General features: G+C 49.8%; 1 protein-coding gene across 1 annotated transcript; it reads left to right on the top strand.

Moving 5' to 3' along the window:
• The first annotated feature begins 1,177 nt into the window (after nucleotides 1-1,177).
• LOC125512997 (NHL domain-containing protein) lies at nucleotides 1,178-19,654 on the top strand. The gene is made up of 7 exons (XM_048678044.2): nucleotides 1,178-1,356; nucleotides 1,489-1,578; nucleotides 2,475-2,651; nucleotides 8,432-8,602; nucleotides 8,679-8,888; nucleotides 18,150-18,235; nucleotides 18,436-19,654. Exons 1-7 carry the CDS (start codon nucleotides 1,257-1,259, stop codon nucleotides 19,081-19,083), a joined length of 1,482 nt encoding a protein of 493 aa, XP_048534001.2. The 5' UTR covers nucleotides 1,178-1,256; the 3' UTR covers nucleotides 19,084-19,654.
• Nucleotides 19,655-21,547: the final 1,893 nt, after the last annotated feature.

Genomic DNA, 21,547 nt, shown 5'->3' on the forward strand with positions numbered 1-21,547 from the left:
AGTAGAGGGTCATATGGTCAAATTATTGCTGAAATCAAATTGAGAGCTTTGAATTTTATTTGTAGGGGCGAGCATCGAATAGCGAAGCCCATTCGCTGGCCAAATTTTCTCATTCGTTAGGTCGCAAGCGTCACATTTGGTTAGGTCAATCCCATGATTTTTTATCCCAAACATTGTGAACTTTGAGGAGTAAAGCTTTGGGATATTTTTAAAGTCAAAGTCCGTAACATGGTTTTAGAAAAAAAACTCTACAAATACTGGGGTGCCAAACTTATCCTAAGGCTATATTTGATAATAAAGTTTCGTACAACCCCAAGTATTGTAAACTAAAGTATATTAACCTATTGGTGCAAGATACTGCAGTTTTTATATATCAAAGTATTTTAAAGTGTCAACAATACAGAAGATCTGTTTGGCTAGCGCCGTGAGTAACAACGTAAAAAATGTTGGCTAGCCGTTGAAAACATGAGTGTTCTTAAAGCTAGCTAGCCGGGCGCATGCAAACTGTTAGCTAGCCAGTTGGGCGCATGCAAACACTAGTATTAGCTCATATGCATAAACTGAACCGACATGCACAAGGCTTGTAGATTTCCTATTAGAACGCTCAGCAACACGATGTAGGCGTCTTGATCATCATGGGTGGAGCTGCGCATGAACGGCTTGGCCTTCTTTCACGACATGGCCACTTTCTTCCAATAATCCATAATGTGCTTCTTCTTAGAATAGCTTCCGCCGCCACCGTGGCCAGGCAAGAGTACAGATCGGTGCGGCCGCAGAAGTCAAGGTCGATGACCGATGCAAGAGGTGGGAGAAGAAGAAGAAGAAGAAGAAGGAGACCCCTTTGTTTTCGCTGTTGTCATCCACCGACGGAGACATCTTCGAAGGCAATATGGTGGCTCAACGTGAGTTGTTGCAAACAGTCATCGAAGAATAAAATGATCGAAGTGTGATGGGCTCGTTTTTTCACTTGCTATGTTTTAAAAAAAGAGGTTCAGGGTTCTTTTTTAAACAGAGAAAATACTTTGGTTTTGGAAATACTCTAATTTTAATACCTCAGTTTTTATTTGTGACCAAATAGGTCACAGTAATTAAAACTACAGTAACTAGAAAATTGTCTGATATTATCAGAATACTTTGAAAATACTTTGCTATCGAGGCCTAAAGCAGTAAAGCTCCTTTTCGCTTTCCCCTTTCTTTCTCCCTGCTTTATAACCCGAGGTTCACCAGAAGCGGCAGCGCCACCAAAAATTCTCGCCATGAGGTTGGGATCCATGCCGGTGTTCTCCCTCTTCGTCAACGCGCTCCTCCTCTTCGTCGTCCTCCAGTCCGACGCGAATGCGTTCGCCACCCCCACAGGTCAATCCATCCAGCATTTATTGCTCATTTCTTCAAAATGCAGGATTCGATCTTGCTTTCTCCGCTCCGCTTTACTTACTTCATTTTTCTTTGCGGGGGGCTTTACTCACTTCGTAGCGGCATTGATTGCAGATAACATCGTGAGGCAGCTATCGTCGGTGGTGAGGTGGCCACGCGGTTCTCCCCCCCACTCGCCCAAGCAGTCCTCACACCCCCAGTATGGTGAGTGGGCGCCAGCTAGTTGCTGATCCTGCCCCGTTTCGAGGGTTTGCTTAGTTTGTTTGTTGAAGATTAGCGAGCATTGCGAATTCGGGAGAGCGGGAGAGAGATGCGATTCCATTTGGCTTCGAAGTTTGTTGTGCTTCTTATCTTGGTGTAAGATGCGCAGCTGCAATTTAGTGACCGATTTCCATCTAACCTTCTACGAGTAATTACTAATAGTACACTGAATGGAAGTACGAAATACCTGTGGTAGAAGAAGTGGGGGGAGGCTCGACAGAAGCTAATTATTTCTCTAGATCTCATCTCCTTTTTCTATATTATACAGGCCTTTGCATAAATATTGTCAGGTTGTTCTTGTAAAGTTCATAGCTCTTTAGCAAATAGCATGTTTTAGTCTTGTCATTTTACTCTCATCTCTGGCATGGCTCGGTTTTTTCAACAAACCAGTACGGCGACCTAATATTTCCTCTTTGATTGTAGGGTCACTCAGTTTGAAAGCTGTGCAAAATGAATTTGTTTGTATCTTTGTGATGTACGTAGTAAACATCTTTTCATTCTTGGCACACATATATTGATTTTTTCTCATCAATAAATGAAAGATAGGAATAAAACAGGAGCAGCTGTACTAACCATAATATTCTCATATGGGTCAAACATTTTGAACATTTCCTAATATTTGTTTGTCTCGATGACATGTGAAACTCTTAAGCCCAGATTTATGCTCATGTTTAGTCCTCATTCTAGGCCTGACCTGAATTATCTGGCAAGAGTTAAACTGATTCAGGTTTAACTCGTTTGCAGTCACAGCTGGTGAATGTGGGTTATAGTGGCTGATGATATTTTTTGTTCTTGCTTGAGCTTAATCTCATGGTTATGGTATTTATCTGATTTGGCAGATGGGAATGTAGCAGTGCAATATGAGAGTGGCTACTTTGTTGAGACGCTTGTTGAAGGAGACAAGCTCGGTGTCACGCCCCACACCATTAGGGTGTCCTCAGTTGAGGGTGGAGAGCTTCTTGCAGTAGACTCAGCACATAGCAACATTGTGCGAATAACCCCACCATTATCTGAATGTATGTTTTTCTCTTGCTGCCCACAGTTCAATGCTTATATGGTTCTCTTCAAGTACTTCTGTGCACATTTTGTGGGGCTTCTGTATGGTATGAAATCAGTTGGGCTTTCTGAAGAATGGCCATGATTATCCTCATAGTGGACCATGTCATCTTTTTAAAGAAAAACACAAACTACCAGATGCAACTTTTGGACCAATTTCTTGAACATATCAGTGGATTATCCAAAGTAACCAAGAAGTATGCAAATTGTGATGATGTCAAGGATCTGTGGAAACGTATCTAACCGCGCGGGGCCACATTTTATTTATATTGCTTACAAACGTTAGTTACAAGGAAATATGTTTAAACTCCTGACCTTTATAGATTTGTCCGGTAGCTAACAAAGGTGAGATCCTATTGTTAGAGTTATATTATAAGTCATGTACCCCTTTGTATTTATCCCGTTGTATAAGGGGTTTCCTGCATATGTTTCACATCTGTACATGTATATATATCGGCCTATGGCCTCATGGGAATACAAGTTGCTTTCCTAACATGGTATTAGAGCTTTAGGGTTTTTTTTCGCACGCGCAACTCGTGCTCCTATCGATCCATGCCCTCGTCGATCTCCCTCCTGCTCCAGCGCGCTCGAACTTCTCCAGCCGCCAGGGGCGCCCGGTTCCTCCCATCGCTAGGTCCTCCAGCACGCCAGGGGCGCCTGATCCCCAGGGCTCCCGATTCCTCTAGTCGCCAGGGGCGCTCGCCTCCTCCCAATTCCTCCAGTCGCCAGGGCTGCCTGATCCAGTAGCTAGAGCCCGATCCAGTCGCCAGAGTCCAAGCCGCGCCTAGCCTTTCTCTGGATCCAGCCGCGCCTGCCTTTCCTGCGATCCAGCACTCCCGGCGGCAGCCTGGGTGCCAGCGCCGATTTTCCTGCAGCCGTCCCCTGCTGCTAGCGACAACTGTCTGCGGTTCTCGTCGGGATCGTCTCGTACTTGTTTCCTAAATAAAACGTCTGCTGCATCTGGCTATGTTGCTGTCCCTCGCTGTCCGGTGATTTTCGATGGTACTAACTACACCGAGTTCACTGGCTTTATGCGCATTCACATGCGTGGCATCCGTCTCTGGGGTGTTCTTTCTGGTGAGGTCTGCTATCCGCCACGTCCGGTTCCTCCGGTGGCCCCTACTCCGCCGACTCCACTGGTTCTTGCTCCTGATGCTAATCAGGCCGCCAAGGATGCGGCTAAGCTTGCTGATGAGGCTGCTGATCGTGCTTATGATGAGAAGGTTTTGGCTTATGAGGAGGCTCTTCAGATTTATCATGGTGCTCTGTCTGCTTACACCCAGTGGCTTGATGATGATGCTCGTGCTGCAGCTGTTCTCACTGCTAGTGTTCTGCCTCAGTTTGCTTCTGAGTTTCTGGGTCTTCCTATTGTCTTGAGACGTGGACCTGTCTTCGTCAGCGCTATCAGCCCTCTGGTGATGCCTTATACCTTTCTGTGGTCCGTCAGGAGCATGCTTTTCAGCAGGGTGACTCTACTGTTGATGACTTCTATGCACAGAATTCTGCTATCTGGCGCCAGCTTGATTCTCTCCGCAGTGCTGGTTGTCGTACCTGCCCCTGTTGCCAGGCTGTCCAGGCCAATTTGGAGTTTCATCGTGTCTATGAGTTCCTGTCTCGGCTCCGTAAGGAGTTTGAGCCCCGGCGTGCTCAGTTGTTTGCTCGTGGCCGTATTTCTCTCATGGAGGCGCTTTCTGAGATTCGTGCTGAGGAGACTCGCTTACGTGGTGCTGGTTTGCTGGAGGTTCCCTCTGTGCTCGCTACTCGGGCTCCTACGCCACCTGCTGCACCGACCCCTTCTCGCTCGAGTGCACCGCCGCTCTTGCCCACTCCTTCTGGAGGCTCAGGTCGCCCCCGTCCACATTGCGACTACTGCAACAATGATGGTCATCTTGAGTCTCAGTGCTACACGAAGAAGAAACACCTGCGCAAGGCGCGATCATCATCTTCAGGGACTTCGTCATCCACCTCGACAGCTTCAGCCATTGCTTTGACTGAGCATGATATTCTGAGACTTAAGCGTCTGCTTGCGGCTTCAGGTTCTTCCTTGACGGGTACTGCTGGTTCTGTGACTGATGCTTCTCGCACTGAGCAATCACCCTCTACACAGTCAGGTACATCCCCATGGGTTCTGGACTCTGGAGCTTCTTTTCATATGTCTTCTCATTCTTCCATTTTGTCCTCTCTTCGCTCGCTGGATTCTCCTGTTCATGTCCTCACTGCTGATGGTACTCCACTTTCTGTCGTTAGTAGAGGCACTCTTACCACTCCTTCTTACTCTGTTCCTGATGTTGCTCATGTTGCTTGACTTACCATGAATCTATTTTCTGCTGGTCAACTTACTGATTCTGGTTGTCGCGTCATCCTTGACGTTGACTCTTGTTCTGTCCAGGACCGTCGCACGCACACTCTGGTTGGGGCTGGCCCTTGCTGCCGTGATTCTCAGGGTCTTTGGGAGTTGGACTGGCTTCATGTTCCTTCTGCTGCCACCACTATCGCCAGTTCCTCCGCTTCAGTCGCCTCTGTTACTGGTTCCTTCAAGCAGTGGCATCATCGACTTGGTCATCTGTGTGGCTCTCGGTTGTCGTCTTTAGTTCGTCGAGGCCTTCTGGGGTCTGTCTCAGGAGATGTCTCTTTAGAGTGTCAGGGTTGTCGTCTTGGCAAGCAGGTTCAATTACCATATTCACATAGTGAGTCAGTGTCTAAGCGTCTTTTTGATTTAGTCCATTCTGATGTATGGGGTCCGACTCCTTTCGCTTCTAAAGGTGGTCATAAATACTACATTATTTTCATAGATGACTTCTCTCGTTACACATGGCTTTATTTCATGACTTCTCGTAGTGAGGTGTTGTCTATTTATAAGCGTTTTGCTGCCATGGTTCATACTCAGTTCTCTTCACCCATTCGTGTTTTTCGTGCTGACTCTGCTGGCGAGTATATCTCTAAGATGTTGCGTGGTGTTCTTGCTGAGGAAGGCACTCTCTCTCAATTCTCTTGTCCTGGTGCTCATGCTCAGAATGGTGTGGCTGAGCGAAAGCATCGCCATCTTCTTGAGACGGCTCGTGCATTGCTGATTGCTGCCTCTCTCCCGCCTCATTTTTGGGCTGAGGCCATCTCCACCTTCACCTATCTTATCAATCTCCAGCCTTCCGCTGCTCTACAGGGTGGTGTTCCTTTCGAGCGTCTTTTTGATCGTTCTCCCGATTATTCGATGCTTCGCTTGTTTGGTTGTGTTTGCTATGTTCTTCTTGTTCCTCGCGAACGCACCAAACTGACCGCTCAGTCTGTTGAGTGTGTCTTCTTAGGCTACAGTGATGAGCATAAGGGCTATCGTTGCTGGGATCCTATCGGTCGTCGGATGCGTATCTCTCGAGACGTGACTTTTGATGAGTCTCGTCCCTTCTACCCACGCCCATCTTCCTCGACCTTTTCAGTGGAGGATATCTCTTTCCTCACTTTTCCTGACTCACCTATCACCCCCGTCGAGCCTGTGCCTATTTGTTCCGCTCCCTCTGCTTCCCCACCTCTAGTCGATTTGCTGCCACCATCTTCCACGGTCTCCTCGTCTAGCATGTCACTGGATTCTACACCTTCATCTCCGGTGACTTCTTCGTCGCCACCCCTCGATTCTACCTTGGCGATTCCTCCTTCTATTGTTCCATCTTTTCCTCAGTATTACACTCGTCGTTCACGTCCTGTGGATGCCTCCGTGGATGTGTCGTCATCTTCCTCTCAGCCTACTTATGGCTTGCGTTCTCGTCCTCGTCCGCCTGTTGATCGCTTTGGATTTCCCACCGCTGGTGCTGCTGTTCTTGAGCCGACTTCTTATCGTCAGGCTGTTGTTCATCCTGAATGGCAGTTTGCGATGGCAGAGGAGATTGCTGCTCTTGAACGCACTGGTACCTGGGATCTTGTTTCCCTTCCTCCCGGAGTCCGTCCCATCACTTGTAAGTGGGTCTACAAGGTTAAGACTCGCTTCGATGGTTCTCTTGAGCGTCACAAAGCTCGTCTTGTGGCTCGTGGTTTTCAGCAGGAGCATGGTCGTGATTATGATGAGACTTTTGCTCCTGTGGCCCATATGACCACTGTTCGTACACTTCTTGCCGTTGCCTCTGCACGCCACTGGTCTATATCTCAGTTTGATGTTAAGAATGCTTTTCTTAATGGTGAGCTGCGTGAGGAGGTGTACATGCAGCTACCACCTGGGTATTCTGTTCCTGATGGCATGGTCTGTCGTCTTCGTCGCTCTCTCTATGGCCTTAAGCAAGCCCCCCGTGCCTGGTTTGAGCGTTTTGCCTCTGTGGTCACTGCTGCTGGTTTTTCAGCAAGTGCTCATGATCCAGCATTGTTTATTCACCTTTCTCCTCGTGGTCGGACTCTTCTCTATGTTGATGACATGGTCATCACTGGGGATGACCCCGAGTATATTGCCTTTGTAAAGGCCCGTCTTAGTGAGCAGTTTCTTATGTCTGATCTTGGCCCTCTTCGCTACTTTCTTGGGATTGAAGTCCCTTCTACCTTTGATGGCTTTTTTATATCCCAGGAAAAGTATATCCAGGATCTTCTTGCTCGTGCTGCTCTTACTGACGAACGCATTGTTGAGACTCCTATGGAGCTCAATGTTCACCTCCGTGCTACTGATGGTGATCCCCTCCCTGACCCGACGCGTTATCGTCATCTTGTTGGCAGTCTTGGCTATCTAGCTGTCACTCGTCCGGATATCTCTTATCCGGTTCATATTCTGAGTCAGTTCGTCTCCGCTCCCACATCGGTCCACTATAGTCATCTCCTTCGTGTTCTCCGATATCTTCGGGGCACAATCTCTCACCGTCTATTCTTTCCTCGCTCCAGTTCTTTACAGCTTCAGGTTTATTCGGATGCTACGTGGGCTACTGATCCTTCTGATCGCCGTTCACTTTCTGCTTACTGTGTTTTTCTTGGTGGTTCTCTCATTGCCTGGAAGACGAAGAAACAGATTGCAGTTTCCCGTTCGAGTGCCGAGGCTGAGTTGCGAGCAATGGCTCTTTCGACGGCAGAGGTGACTTGGTTACGGTGGTTACTTCAGGATTTTGGTGTTTCTGTCACTACACCGACTCCGCTCTTATCTGACAGTACAGGTGCTATTAGCATTGCGCGCGATCCTGTGAAGCATGAGCTCACCAAGCATATTGGTGTTGATGCTTTCTATGTACGCGCTGGTGTGCAGGATCAGGTTATTGCTCTTCAGTATGTGCCTTCCGAGTTACAATTGGCGGATTTCCTGACGAAGGCCCAGACTAGAGCACAACATGGCTTTTATCTCTCCAAACTCAGTGTTGTTCATCCACCATGAGTTTGAGGGGGGGTGTTAGAGTTATATTATAAGTCATGTACCCCTTTGTATTTATCCCGTTGTATAAGGGGTTTCCTGCATATGTTTCACATCTGTACATGTATATATATCGGCCTATGCCCTCATGGGAATACAAGTTGCTTTCCTAACACCTATAACTAGTACAATTTTTTTCTAATATTTCCTCTTAAGTGGCGATGCTTGACTTACTGTCACCAAAGAGTACCTTATTGCAACTGGATTTAGGGCATCCTTGAAGAAATTGGTCTCGTCTGTTCAAGTAGTATGAAATGCACTTTGATGTACAAATTAACTAAGAGCATGCACATGTGCCTAAATGAATATAATTTATATGTTGTAAGCATAGTTCCAATAGTTTGGCTAATGGGAATGATATTACAATCTCTGCAGATAGCAGGGGAAGGCTAGTTGCTGGTTCTTTCCAGGGGCATGCAGGTCATATCGATGGTAAACCTATTGATGCAAGATTCAAACGCCCCACTGGTGTTGCTGTGGATGATACAGGAAATGTTTACATTGCTGATACAGCAAATCTGGCAATTCGAAAGATTGGCGAGTCAGGTAAGCTAATAGTTTAATAGTACAAGGTCATCCATTTGTTTTGCTTTAACAGTTGGTGGTTGAAATTTCTGTGTAGGGGTGACCACTATTGCTGGTGGAAAATCCAATATCCCAGGGTATAGGGATGGTCCCAGTGAAGATGCAAAGTTCTCTACTGATTTTGATGTTGTATATGTGAAGAAAATGTGCTCTCTGTTGGTCATTGACCGTGGGAATGCTGCCCTTCGGAAAATCGTCCTTCCGCAAGAGGACTGTACTTACCAGGATGCCGCATTCCTATCTTCAGGTTCATTATCTTGTTTACTCGTTTCTGTTTGTTATTCTAGTGTACACAGATGTTTTTCCTAGGAGAAGTTTTAATCCCATTTATTATTGAGATTCTTCAAACCCTTTGTTGGAAAGATGGTTTCCTGGACTGGGACTGGACATGTGAAAATAACTGAAACATTTTTAATAGGAAAGGGATGCACCTTGTTTTAAGGACATGATTTGATCATGTGAGTCTTTTGTTATGTTGAGTGTTGCACTGATACTGTTTGGAAGGCCTGTGCTAGAATTTGGTTTGATCTTGTAGTCCGGAAGTATCAATACAGGAGAACAACAGAGATTGACGCTGGAATGGAGAATTGAGTTAGGGGGATTAGAAGAACAGAGAGGGTATTGTGTACATAGTGAGCTTGGGGAGGAGAAAGCCAAGGCCATTCTGTGCTGCTTGCCGCCTTCCTGTGCTGCTACTTCCCCCTTTTGCAATCATCGGTTTAGGCCACAAGCCTATGATTGTCTAGCCCACAGTTCAAGTCTACCAAGCCCGATTCTTCTCTAGGATGCATATTTGACGTTCCCTCCCTTGAAATGTGGCACTAATGCTGCATTGGGAGATGAAACCAGCCGACCTGGAAAAAGCCGGATCACCCCCGCATCGTCCCATGGCAACGCTAGCGGTGCTCTCGTGCCCCCACCTCCCGAGCCGCTAGCAGTGACTCAGTACTGTCTTGCAGTTGGATCTCCCCTTTTTACAATGGTGGTTTCACCGGTGGCGCGCCACAAGGAAAGGGCAAGTGCTTGCGAGTCAACAGGGCTTTGCACGGGGGGGGGGGGGGGGGAGGGGTGTGGTAGCGTGGGAAGTCGTCCGGCAAGGGCCGGTTCTCTTGGCCGTCAGGCCACCTTTAAGGGGTAGTTCTGCGATGGCCGGATTCAGGGGCTGAGTGTCTTTGTTGGGCCTGGCACACCACCTACCGCAACACTTGGGCGGAGGAGTGGCGCCATGGGGTGGGACCAAGAGCTATGCTAACAGCGACTACTACGGGGGACAGTGGCGTTGTAACCTGCAGGATTGCTGCGACCGCTATGTTTGTGATGCCGGAACCGGTGCGTAAGGAGTAGCAAGGCGGGCTAATCTCAGGGCATGGCACCGCCTTTGCGAGCTTGCCGGAGGCACGCATGGAGCCACCGCCCAACATCGTCCTCAAGGGCTTGATGGTGCTCCAGGCATGCGGATGGATTCAATAACAACAATGTGTGTACTCCGGATGAAAGCCCACAATCTGACGAAAAAGGGTTACCCCCGCTTTATATTATAAAGCAACGACCACAACACAAAGTAACAGTAGCAAGGATCCGGAGACCGGCCCGAACACACACACACACACAAGTACGAGATACATAAGTCTTGCTGGGGGAGCAACACAACAATCCCCAAAATCGAGCATCAAGCATCATAAGCTAATTCGGCTCCGAAGGAGGGGGGGCGGCGGGGGGAGTGGGTGACATGATCTTGAAGAGATTTGCTATAAACAAGGATATCATCAAAGTAGACCACAACAAATATACCAATGTAAGGGCGAAAGACATGATTCATAAGACGCATAAAAGTACCCGGTGCTTCCGATAGACCCATAGGCATGACTAGCCACTCATACAACCCAAACTTGGTTTTGAAAGCGGTTTTCCATTCATCACCCTCTTGTATGCGGATTTGATAGTAACCACTCTTAAGATCAATTTTGGAAAATATAGTGGCACCACTAAGTTCATCAAGCATATCGTCAAGGCGTGGAATGGGATACCTATAACGAACGGTGATAGCATTGATAGGTCTACAATCGGAGCACATGCGAAAGCTTCCGTCTCGTTTTGGCACAAGAATGACCGGGACGGCACAAGGGCTCAAACTTTCACGCACATGTCCATGGTCTATGAGATGCTTTACTTGCCTTTGTATTTCTTTGGTTTCTTCGGGGTTGACGCGGTAGGGAGCTTTGTTCGGAAGCGGTGCTCCAGGGATGAGGTCGATGTGGTGTTCAATGCCTCGTAGTGGAGGTAGTCCCGGAGGTAGCTCGTCGGGGAAAACATCATGAAATTCCTGCAAAAAAGAAGACAACACTAGAGGAAGGGTGTGAGAAGTGTTAGTTTGTGGTGCATTGTCCTTGCACACGAGGACGTAGTGTAGGACACTAGATGGGTGCTCACACACTCCTCTTATCTCACTTTTGGTGGCAAATAGGACTAAGTTCTTCTTTTCTCTCATCGTGGAGGTGTTCGATTTGGGCTTGTGGCGCTCACTCTCTTTTTGGTGGCTCGCTCCCTCACTATGATCTCCACGATGGGCGATCACTTGGCTTGGTGACATTGGACGGAGGACGTACTCCTTGCCCTTCATCTTGAAGATGTAGTGGTTCGTTCGGCCGTTGTGGATGACTCCTCTATCAAATTGCCATGGGCGTCCAAGAAGAAGATGGCAAACGGTCATTGGAACAACGTCGCACTCCAAGGTGTCTTCGTAGGCGCCAATTTTGAAGGAGACTTGTACTCGGTGCTCGACTTGGATGGTGCCGGAGTCGCTAAGCCATTGCACTTTGTATGGATGTGGATGCTTCGTCTTGGGCAATTGGAGTTTGGAGCAAAGTTCTTCACTTGCGAGATTATGACAACTCCCTCCATCGATGATGACCTTGACGGATCGTCCACTGATGCCGGCCTTGGTGTGGAATATGTGGCATCGTTGGTCTTCTTCTTGGTGATGTTGGAGAGTCAAGACTTTGGAGACAACAAGGGCGGGACTTGAATCTTCATCGCAAAAGACTTGTTCCTCTTCATCGTTCACTTGCCGGTGCATGGCGACTTGCTCGATGGCGTCCATTTCTTCTTCACTCATTGAGTCATAAGTGCCGTCGTCGTTGAGGATCATGGTCCGCTTGTTGGTGCACTCATAGGACTTGTGGCCTCGGCCTCCGCATGTGAAGCATTTGAAGGAACTTGTCTTGACGGTCTCATCGGTTGGAGTGGATGATGATGAAGCTCTTGGCTTGAAGTTGCTCGTCGTAGGAGGATGACTTGGAGTTGACGAAGCTTTCTTGGAACTCGACTTGTCGATGTTGCTAGTAGAAGGCTTGGTAGACGGCGTTGGAGTCGTTGAAGCTTGGTTGTTGGAGAAACCGTATGTCTTGGAAGAGAACTTGGCATACTTGAAATCATCTTGCACTTGGCGTTCCGCTTTGGTAGCTTAATGCACTAGCTCGATGAGGTTCGAGTATGGTTGGAAGTCGGCGATCTTCTTGATAGGATGGTTGAGTCCATTCAAGAAACGTGCCATAGTTTGCTCATCATCTTCCGTGACTTTGGCTCTTATCATTGCAATCTCCATTTCCTTGTAGTACTCTTCAACGCTTTTGGTTCCTTGCTTGAGTAGTTGGAGTTTCTTGAAGAGGTCGCGGTTGTAGTAGGTAGGCACGAAGCGTGCTCTCATGACATCCTTCATTTGCGCCCAAGTAGTGATGGGTGGTTCACCTCTTGCCTCTCGGCGCTCGATAACTTGTTCCCACCAAATGAGGACATAGTCTTGGAACTCAAGGGATGCCATCGCGATCTTCTTCTCTTCTTCATAGTTGTGCAAACGGAAGATTTTGTTGACCTTCAATGCCCATGAAAGGTACTCTTCGGGATCGTTGCTTCCGTTGAACTTGGGCATGGTGAACTTGAGCTTGCCATAGCGTTGCTCTTCATTGTGTTGGGGTCGGGGATGATGACGCCCATGTTGTAGATGGTTGTCAAGCTCGTGTCGCTCTTGGTGAGGAGGGTTGTCAACCTCATGTTGCTCTTGTCGTGGAGGATTTCCATTGTCTTCATGCTCTTGATGAACTTGGTGTTCTTGGCGAGCTTGTGGAGGAGCTTGAGGAACTTGACGATGCACGCGAGCTTGAAATCCCCGTTCTTGAATTTCTTCGCGAAATGCTTCTTCTTGTTCTCGAGCTTGTCGGCCTCGGTTGGCTACGGCTCTACTTGAATCTTGGAGGGCTTGTTGCGCCGCAAGTGCTTGAGCTTCACGGAGTTGTTCTTCTTGGCGTTGTGCCTTGGCATCTTGTGCAACTTGGTATTAACGCGCTCGCTCTTCCTCTTCATGTTGGCGTTGTCGTTGCCGTTCTCGTGCTAGCGCAAAGGCCTCTTGAGTTTGACATTGTCGGGCTCTTGAGAGTCGGTGTCGCGTAGGGGATTGAGGCTTGCTTGACGATCGTTGCGCGCGGCACGGCGTAGAGTGTTCGATGTCGGTGTACTTGAGCCAGAGAGGGTGAAGTCGGAATGTCGACTTGAGCGGGTCCTTCTTGATGAAGACGAAGTGGAAGAAGAGCGGTTGAGCAAGAAAGCGCGAATTTCGTCCATCCTTGCGTCATTCTCTTGCTTGTGATCGTCTAGCTTGTGGTCGAAGTAGTCCCTTGTACGTTGCTCGGAGAGTCGTAAGTCGGCGGCGAGGTTGTCGATGAGTTCACTCATGGCTTGTTGCTCTTGATGCAAAGCACGTTGTGCACCAAAGAGGTGACTCTTGGTGACGTAGGAGTTCATGTCATCGTCGTGCTCAATGAAGAGTGGGTTGGTAGAAGTACTTGGCCCATCCATCATTCCAAGATACACAATGTGAGTGGTAGAAAGAGAAGAACGAATACCAAATGTATCTTGACCGAAGTTGAAAGTGGATCGATGATCACTCCAATGTAGGACAAGGAAATAACACAATTGGTACTATCTCTTGTCGGTTTCTCACACCTACACAAGTAAAAGCTTATGGTGGAGCTTGGTTAGGATGGTGGCACAAAATTTGATGCAATTGTAAGTGAGCTTCAATAATGTTGGAAAAGATTCGCAAGATGCAATGTAACAAGTAGACCAAGCATATAAGGTAGACGGAAACACACACGCAAAAAGATAAGTGGGGTTGGGCAACCAAGGATGAGCCAAAATGTGGAATCCACGAAAATGCTCTTGTTGCACAACACTAGAGAGACGCTAGCACGATTGCACAATAGGCGGATACAAGAACTTGTGCACAACCTACTTAGCAAAAATGCAACGACTTCTATCCCAAGTATGCTCTATGCAAGGTGTTTCTATGATATGATCCAAGATGATCGAGTATGACAATCTTAATGTTGTATGATGCGATGGTTCTTGCTTAAAAGCTCTTTTCTTATCTTTCCTCTTTGCTTAAAAGCTTGTTTGGCTCTTTGATGTTGGAGCTTTTTTCTCATGCAATGCTTGACGAACCAAGATAGCAATTGTGTATGCAATGACAACTTTGTGACACCAGAGATGATACCAATATATGCAACAATGATGTATGTATGCTATGGGAAGTATGATCACTAATGTGCACAAGTCTTCTTGCCGGCAATACTCAATGGCTAGTCTCGATGGGTAAGCAACGCAAAGGAATAAGGCTATGATGGCTATCAATGTAATGGCAAAAATAATGTATCACGATACCAAGACAAGGTTACTGGGCTTGCTTCCGGTATGGTGTCAAAATGGTGGCACGAATACCAAGGTGTAGTCGAGGTGGCCGTTGTTGATGACGCGTCCATGGCGAAGATGAGCGGCGGTGATGTCGATGTTGAACCGTACCTAGGTAGCCGAAACACAAAAGGATACTGAACCGCAACTCAAATTCTCAAAGCTCGAAGTGGCAACACGTGTCGGAGTGCGAAACGGGCCAAATGGTGGTGGTATGCGGAAGTGGTGATGGTGTATTGGTGGTGGGAGTGCGTATGCGGAAATGTGGGGCGGTGGTGGTGACTAAACTGAAAAAATTCAGTTTCATCAGGGAACTCCGGACGTCCGGTGGGGAGCGGTCGTCCGGTCGTCGGACGTCCGGTGGCTAGCGGACGTCCGGTGCCTGGGCACTGCTCGGGCACGGGAAGAACTTCACGTGGACAGGGTGGATGAGGTGAAATTCGTCGATTGAGGGCGATTTCGTGGATGGAAAGTGGTGGAGACAAAGGGGAAAAGCTAGATCCACTCAAAACAAAGCAAATCCATGGATCCAAACCAACAAAATCTCAACACACTAACAAATCACAAAAAAAAATTGGGGCTATTTTTGTGGGGAATTTTTGAATTAGGACGAAAAACAACAAAACAAGGCTAGCAGCACAACGGGGAGGCTCTGAAATTGTGATCAACATGGCTCATGATACCAAGATGATGTGGGGTAGAACCCTAATCGCCCGATCTTTCACGAAAGGAGCGGAATCCCGCGAAGAACGCGAGGGGGAAACGAGGGAAAACACAAGGGAAACACAAGAGAATCACTAAACCAACACAAGAAAGTCACACATGTGCTAGATCCTCGAATACATAGGGTTCACACGGTACACGATCAACCAAGGACGATACAAAGGTAACGGTCTTCTCCGTGAGGAGGTCTTGATGTTCTTCCCTAAAGAGGGGTCTTGAATCCGCTTGGGGGATCTTCCCTAAAGAGGGGTCTTGATGTTCACAAAGTATCCGTATGAGGTAGTAGCCATGTCTCATGTGCATCAAAGTGGAAATGTGAGAGGAGAGATGTCACCTCGGTTTCAAGAGCTCTTGCACGTGCTCGTGTCATTGGTCCAAGAGGTGTCGTAGGAGATGTAGTTGGGTCCATGGGGATGGCCTTGGGATGCTCCGCATCAACACCCTTGTTGGGGTTGCGGCCGCCCATTCCCGAAGGGAGGTACTGGGGTTGACGCTGGGGGGGGGGGAATGTGAAGGTTGTTTAAAGCCAGCCGATAGGCGAAAGAGAATTCAAAAGTTTTGTTCTGATCTGAGTATCGGCGAGGAGACGAGCCGAGCAGCTGGCTAGTGCCCGCCGATGAGCGGGACCAGCGGTCACGCGGTTAGGAGCGGCGCTCCCGGCCACGCCAATGGTCCGGGGAGTGGGAGCGGTCCCGGGCACGAGGGTCGCGTCTGTTGGAAGCCCCCTCCATGGCGGCTGCCTTGCCCTTGAGAGCAGCCGCGCGCAGCTCGGCCTCCCGCTGGCTAGCCGCAGGAGAGGGGTGGCGGCCTTTAGAGCCGCAAGGGTCATCCCTTTCTGCTGCCCGCCGCTTGGGCCGCGGCCCTCCATCATCGGCCTCATGAGCCATGAGACCGGGCGGGGGCGGGGAGGAGTAGGGAAGGAGAGAGGGATCTGCAGGTGGAGGCGGCGCACGGGAGATGAATGAAGCAGAGGAGGGATGCGCGTCGGGTTGGAACCCTAGTAGAGGGGCGGCCTCCATAGGCCCCAGCCTGGCCAGTGGACGCGCCGGCCCAACTGGCAAGGCCACCGACGGTCCAACCTGTCCCGCCAGGGAGCCCACTGAGTTCCCCCTAGTCGGGCCTGCAGCCAGGCCCACTGAGTTCCCCCTAGTCGGGCCCGCAGCCAGGCCCACCATGCATGACAGCCCCCCCCCCCCCCCCCGACGCCTGCGGCCCAAGCGGCAAGCAACGGCCCAGCCCATCTCGCACCACCGCGAGAGGGGAGGGTAGGGTTTCCCCTGTACGAATGGGATAAGGTGGCGCGGCGGCGCCGGCCGGTCAACCTCGAGCACGGCGATCAAGACGGCGTCCGAACCGGCATGGAATGCCTGGAACCGACCCCGCGAGGCACCGGAAACGTCCCCAACCGCAGCGCTGCTGGAGAGGGGATCGCCGGAGCTGCACCGCGGACATTCGACGCGATGGCAGCGAGGGCATCGGGCGCTACCGCCCCGATGTCCGCCCGGCGCGCCACACCCCACGCGCTTGCACGGGTTCGCCGCCCACGATGCCCAGCATCGGGCCCCCGAACCAGAATCGAGGAAGGCAGGGTGGGGAAGAACGTACCTGAGCCACCGCCGCCGTTGCAGGGAGGTCAAGCTCCGGCCGTAGCCGCGAGCTGGACCCCGAATCGCCGCGCAACAGGGCGAAGATCAGCCGCCGTCGCACCGGCATCCTTGCGGTTCTCCTTCGCCCAATCAGCCCACCGATGGCCCGTCCGCGAGAGGGAACAGGGGAGGGCAAGGACGAGCGGCGGAGTAGGGGGGACGACGCCATGGCGGTGGACGCGTGCAGGAAGGGAACACCGGGAGGCACCGGCGAGGGGGGACGCGATGAGGCGACCGGCCGAGGTGCGACTCCTCACCAGAGCACGCCATGGGGGGTCGAGTCTTGAAACTATTCAAAACCCACAATCTTCCCTTTCAAGCTGGATCAGACAATGTCGGTATGCGGGCGTTGTGTCCTTGACTCCTTGTTGAAGATGTTGGCTTGAAGCTTGTCTTAGGTGCACATCCTTGGCAATGAGGGCATGTACGATGGTGCTGTCTTAGGAGTGCCATGTAGGATAAATAATGAGGTGGAAGAGAGAGAACTCGTAGGAAAAGGCTTGTCTTCTCATGATCTCTTAGCACAATATGTCTCACCACGTTTTTAGGAATAGCTAGTTATTGAAGATAAGGCTAAGATATGACCCATTGTAGACGTCTTTTTTTGTCATCTCTAAATTACATGCATGACTTAAAATGAGACTATCTTATCAACCGTTGTACATGCCTTGAGACCGAAAACCAGATTATTATGCCTACCCAGTGTACTTCCCAAAAATAGCTTAGCCCGAGCCCTGAAGTGCTCCAGGTCTGAACTGAATTAGGACTGCCTCCAGTCCTCAGTTGAATTCATTCTAGCAAGAGCATGTACGATATCAAACTTTCTGTGTGCTTGCTGCTCAGGGTAGGAAATTCGTTCAATCTTAAACAACTTTCATGCTGCCACTGCACATATTGTGCTAACACCATGCCTTGGCATCAAAATTCCAAGGATGACCTAACAGTCTAGCACGTGTTTGACTGATCAGCAGCAAGACCCGACCCCAAATAGGCACCCTTCAGGGAGCAGTGTTCTTGGAGGCTCTGGCTGTACATGTCCTCAAAGGGCCTTATGCTGAAAAGTGATGCATAATAATGACACCCCATCTCAGCAATAGTCTGTAAATATTTTTCAGCGCAATATATGGTCATATCAATTTGAAGTCTTATAACAGTAGCATAACAGCAATTTATCTGATGGGTCATATGGTCGATGGAATCGTTGACCTTTTATCCTACCTTAACTATGATAAATTGATAATAAGAATGGTTGGATTTATGGTTAGTTTCATGCTGATTGTCCCTGATAAAACTGCCGATGCTGATCATTATTTCAGGTCATGTGGTACTTAATGCAACTGTGTCGAAATTAGCACTTGAATAGATTTGATCATTGATATCACATTTTTTCCCCACAGATATCATACTGGTTATTGGTGCCGTTGTGGCTGGATATCTCTTTTCTGTGGTACAGCACGGATTTGGTTCATCAACTTCTGAAAAGGTATCTTATCTAGTATATTGGGTTTCAGTTGTCCATGAAGTAGAATTTTTCACAGGGAATATGTAGTTTGGTGTTCTTGGATTTTTCTTTGATGTACTTTTAATTGTTAAATAGCAGAGCAGACTGAAACAGCAAATCTCTTAATTCGTTTTCTCAAATGAAACCGCTGCTTACTAAAGTAAAATTCGATGACAATTCAGATAGAAGCATCTGAAGATGGTAAACAAGAGAGCAGCACTGCAGGAAAGCCACCTTTGGTTGTGGAGAGCCTTAAAGAGGAACCAAGTGCGGGATGGCCGTCTTTGGGGACACTTGTTGCTGATCTACTGAAGCTTGCTGTTGAAGGTGTGGGGAATCTTGTCCTCAACATTGCCCCGCTACGCATGCAACCTGTGAAGAGAAAAACAGGCCTCACTCCTCGCAAAGATAGGCCTGTGATGACCGAGGACAGGGAGGAGAACCCAGTAGCCCAGAAGCTCAGTAGCACCCCAATGATAACCGAGACGCGCCATGCTCCTAGTGCTGCTAACGAGACTCTGGCAAAGGCTCAGAAGAGCATCAAATCATCGAAATTCAGGGATTCTACTCTCTCAAGCAAGCACAGGTCCACCAAGAGACAGGAGTACGCTGAGTTCTACGGTTCAACCGAGACACCTCAAGCAAGCGCAAAGGTCCCAAAAGACCGGCTCCGCCACCGTCATCGGGAGAAGAGTGGGGAGGTTACCTATGGGACTGGGCATCCAGAGCCTAAGCCCTCAGAGATGAAAGCGGCAGACTACAGCGATCCGAAGTATGATCACTACAACATGAGAAGCAAATATGGTGCTGACAGCGGCTTCAGGTACTGACTGATGGAAGGGCTCTCGTCATTGTGCCTACAGCCTTCTTACCGTCATGCCTAGGGTGTCTTTCGACGTCCCCAGTGTACTAAAAGCACAAGGATGCTGCTTATGGGTCACTGTCTCGCCCTACTCTCCGCCCGCAAGATGTGGCAGGTAAAGTCAGTCTAGCAATTTAGGTGGGGGTAGACGTACGTCGTAAGTAGGTAGTATGTATCGATTTCGGCAAGCCGGATGTAATTTTCGCAGATAGCAACTTGTAGTTGTAGCCAGTAAGAGCAACTCCAACCGGGCCACGCCCGACTATGCCCGTTTGTGTCTGCGCTGACAAAAACGATGGCCCAACAGGGAGACCCATTTTCACTATGAGATTTCGGCAAGCCGGATGTAATTTTCGCAGATAGCAACTTGTAGTTGTAGCCAGTAAGAGCAACTCCAACTGGGCCACGCCCGACTATGTCCGTTTGTGTCCGTGCAGGGAGACTCATTTTCATTTTGTGTCCGGACTCATTCTCGTCTCAAATTTGAGACATATTTGGATCCGAAGCAAACACAAAGCAGACGTTTTCTATGTTCCTTTCGTCCACCTCTGTCCGTTGCCGGTCCTGTGTGGCCCACCTGCCATCCATTCACACAATTTTTTTTCTCTCTTCCTTCTCTCTCGCACCCTGCCATGACGCAGGAGTCGCCGCGCTCGGCCTGCTCGGACGCCGCCCTGCTGCCGCGCTTGCCCTGCCGTGAGCAATACGTGCATCCACGCGAGCGAGCTAGCTAGCTTCGCTGCATGGGTGTAGGCCCGTGCATGGCGCCCCACGCGAGCTAGCCAGCTAGCTTTGATGCACGGTGGGCGCCGGCTCGTGGCCGCGCTCGAGCCACTCGCATCGCCCTGCTCGGACGCCGCCGTGCTGCCGCGCTTGCCCTGCCGTAAGCAATACGAGCATCCACACGAGCGAGCTAGCTAACTTCGCTGCATGGGTGTCGGTCCGTGCATGGCGCCCCACGCGAGCTAGCCAGCTAGCTTTGATGCATGGTGAGCTAGCCAGCTAGCTTTGATGCATGGTGGGTGCCGGCTCGTGGCCGCGCTCGAGCCACTCGCATCGCATGCCTTTCCGCACTTCCGCCATGGCTCGGGAGCTCGCGTGCATACCTCGGCCACGTCGCCGCTCGCGTCCGACCCGGCCTCGCCCTGTCACGCAGCCGCAGGAGCTCGCCATGGCCTCGTCCCGCCATGCAGAGCGGCCGGCCCGTATGCAGCAGCAGGAGCTCACGCGCCCGTTTCAGCCTCGCCCCGCACGCAGCAGCAGGAGCTCGCGTGCCCGGCCATGCCCCGCCCCGCAGCAGGAACTCGCCATGGCTCGGGAGCTCGCGCGCCCGGCACGGCCTCGCCCTGCCTGGCAGCATGAGAAGCTCGCGCTGCCGGCCCGGCCTCGCCCCGCATGCAGTAGCCGCTGGCCTCGCCCCGCGCCCGCCCGGTGCTGCTGCAGGCGGCCATGCTCGTCGTGCCTCGCCTCGCGCCACGCCCGGGTGGTGCTGATACAGCCGTCGGCCTCGCCTCGCACCCGCGCCGGTGCCCGGCCTCAAGAAATGCTTGTGCGGACATTCATAAAATGCGTCTGTCTTCTGTTGGGCACACCAACCGACCCAAACAAAAAAGCAAACAGGAACAGACGGACGAGCGACCCAAACGGATAAAAAGTGGACAAAATCGATGTCCGTTTGGGTCGACCCGTCGGAGTTGCTCTAAGTTTGACCTGTTATTTCCTAGCATACATGTCGGTTGGTTGCTCGAGTCAACCATTTCTATTTCACAACAGGTGAGGATATGATGAGATATGAATCCTCTGCTGGGGAACACAAACTTCTCCTTTTTTCTGTTCCTGTTGGATATCAGAAACCGTTCATCCGGCGTGATTGGGAGAAATCATCTATCCTCCATTACCATTGGGGTTTAAGCACATGATTAAATCGAATGCAGCTGCTCTTGGTTCTCACCGAGCTGCCATGGTCGGTCCTGGTCCAGCATTGCATAAGCAGTGGTCCATTCTCGAATTTTTTTGTCATTTTGTGTTGGGTCTATCCCGGACCCTTCCCCCCATTGCCTAACTGGTTTTGAAAGGGGCATGGGTCTAATTAACCCCCAAACTACCAAGCATGCCAAACATAATGAAAGCTACATCATGGTCCCTTCCCAAACATAATAAAAGTTGCATCAATGTTCATGAACCACTGAATGATCACTACCCATCAGAGCCACTAACGTGGTGTTGTCGCTGTTCTTTTACCGGAGATGTGCTTGTGCTGAACCCTTGAATTGATATGAAGCACCTAAAACCAAACTTGGCTATCGTGCATTGACAACGAGAAAACCTTACCTCGTCGCCTCCAAGAAGACGCGATGAATCTACACTGGTGCTCTGTCGACTTTGTCATAAACTCAAGAAGAATCAGAGCCCGAAAGACCAACTCAAAGAAC

This window comes from Triticum urartu, chromosome 6A, assembly GCF_056163025.1.
Source record: "Triticum urartu cultivar PI428250 chromosome 6A, HENAU_Tu73, whole genome shotgun sequence".
NCBI classification, from domain to species: domain Eukaryota; kingdom Viridiplantae; phylum Streptophyta; class Magnoliopsida; order Poales; family Poaceae; genus Triticum; species Triticum urartu.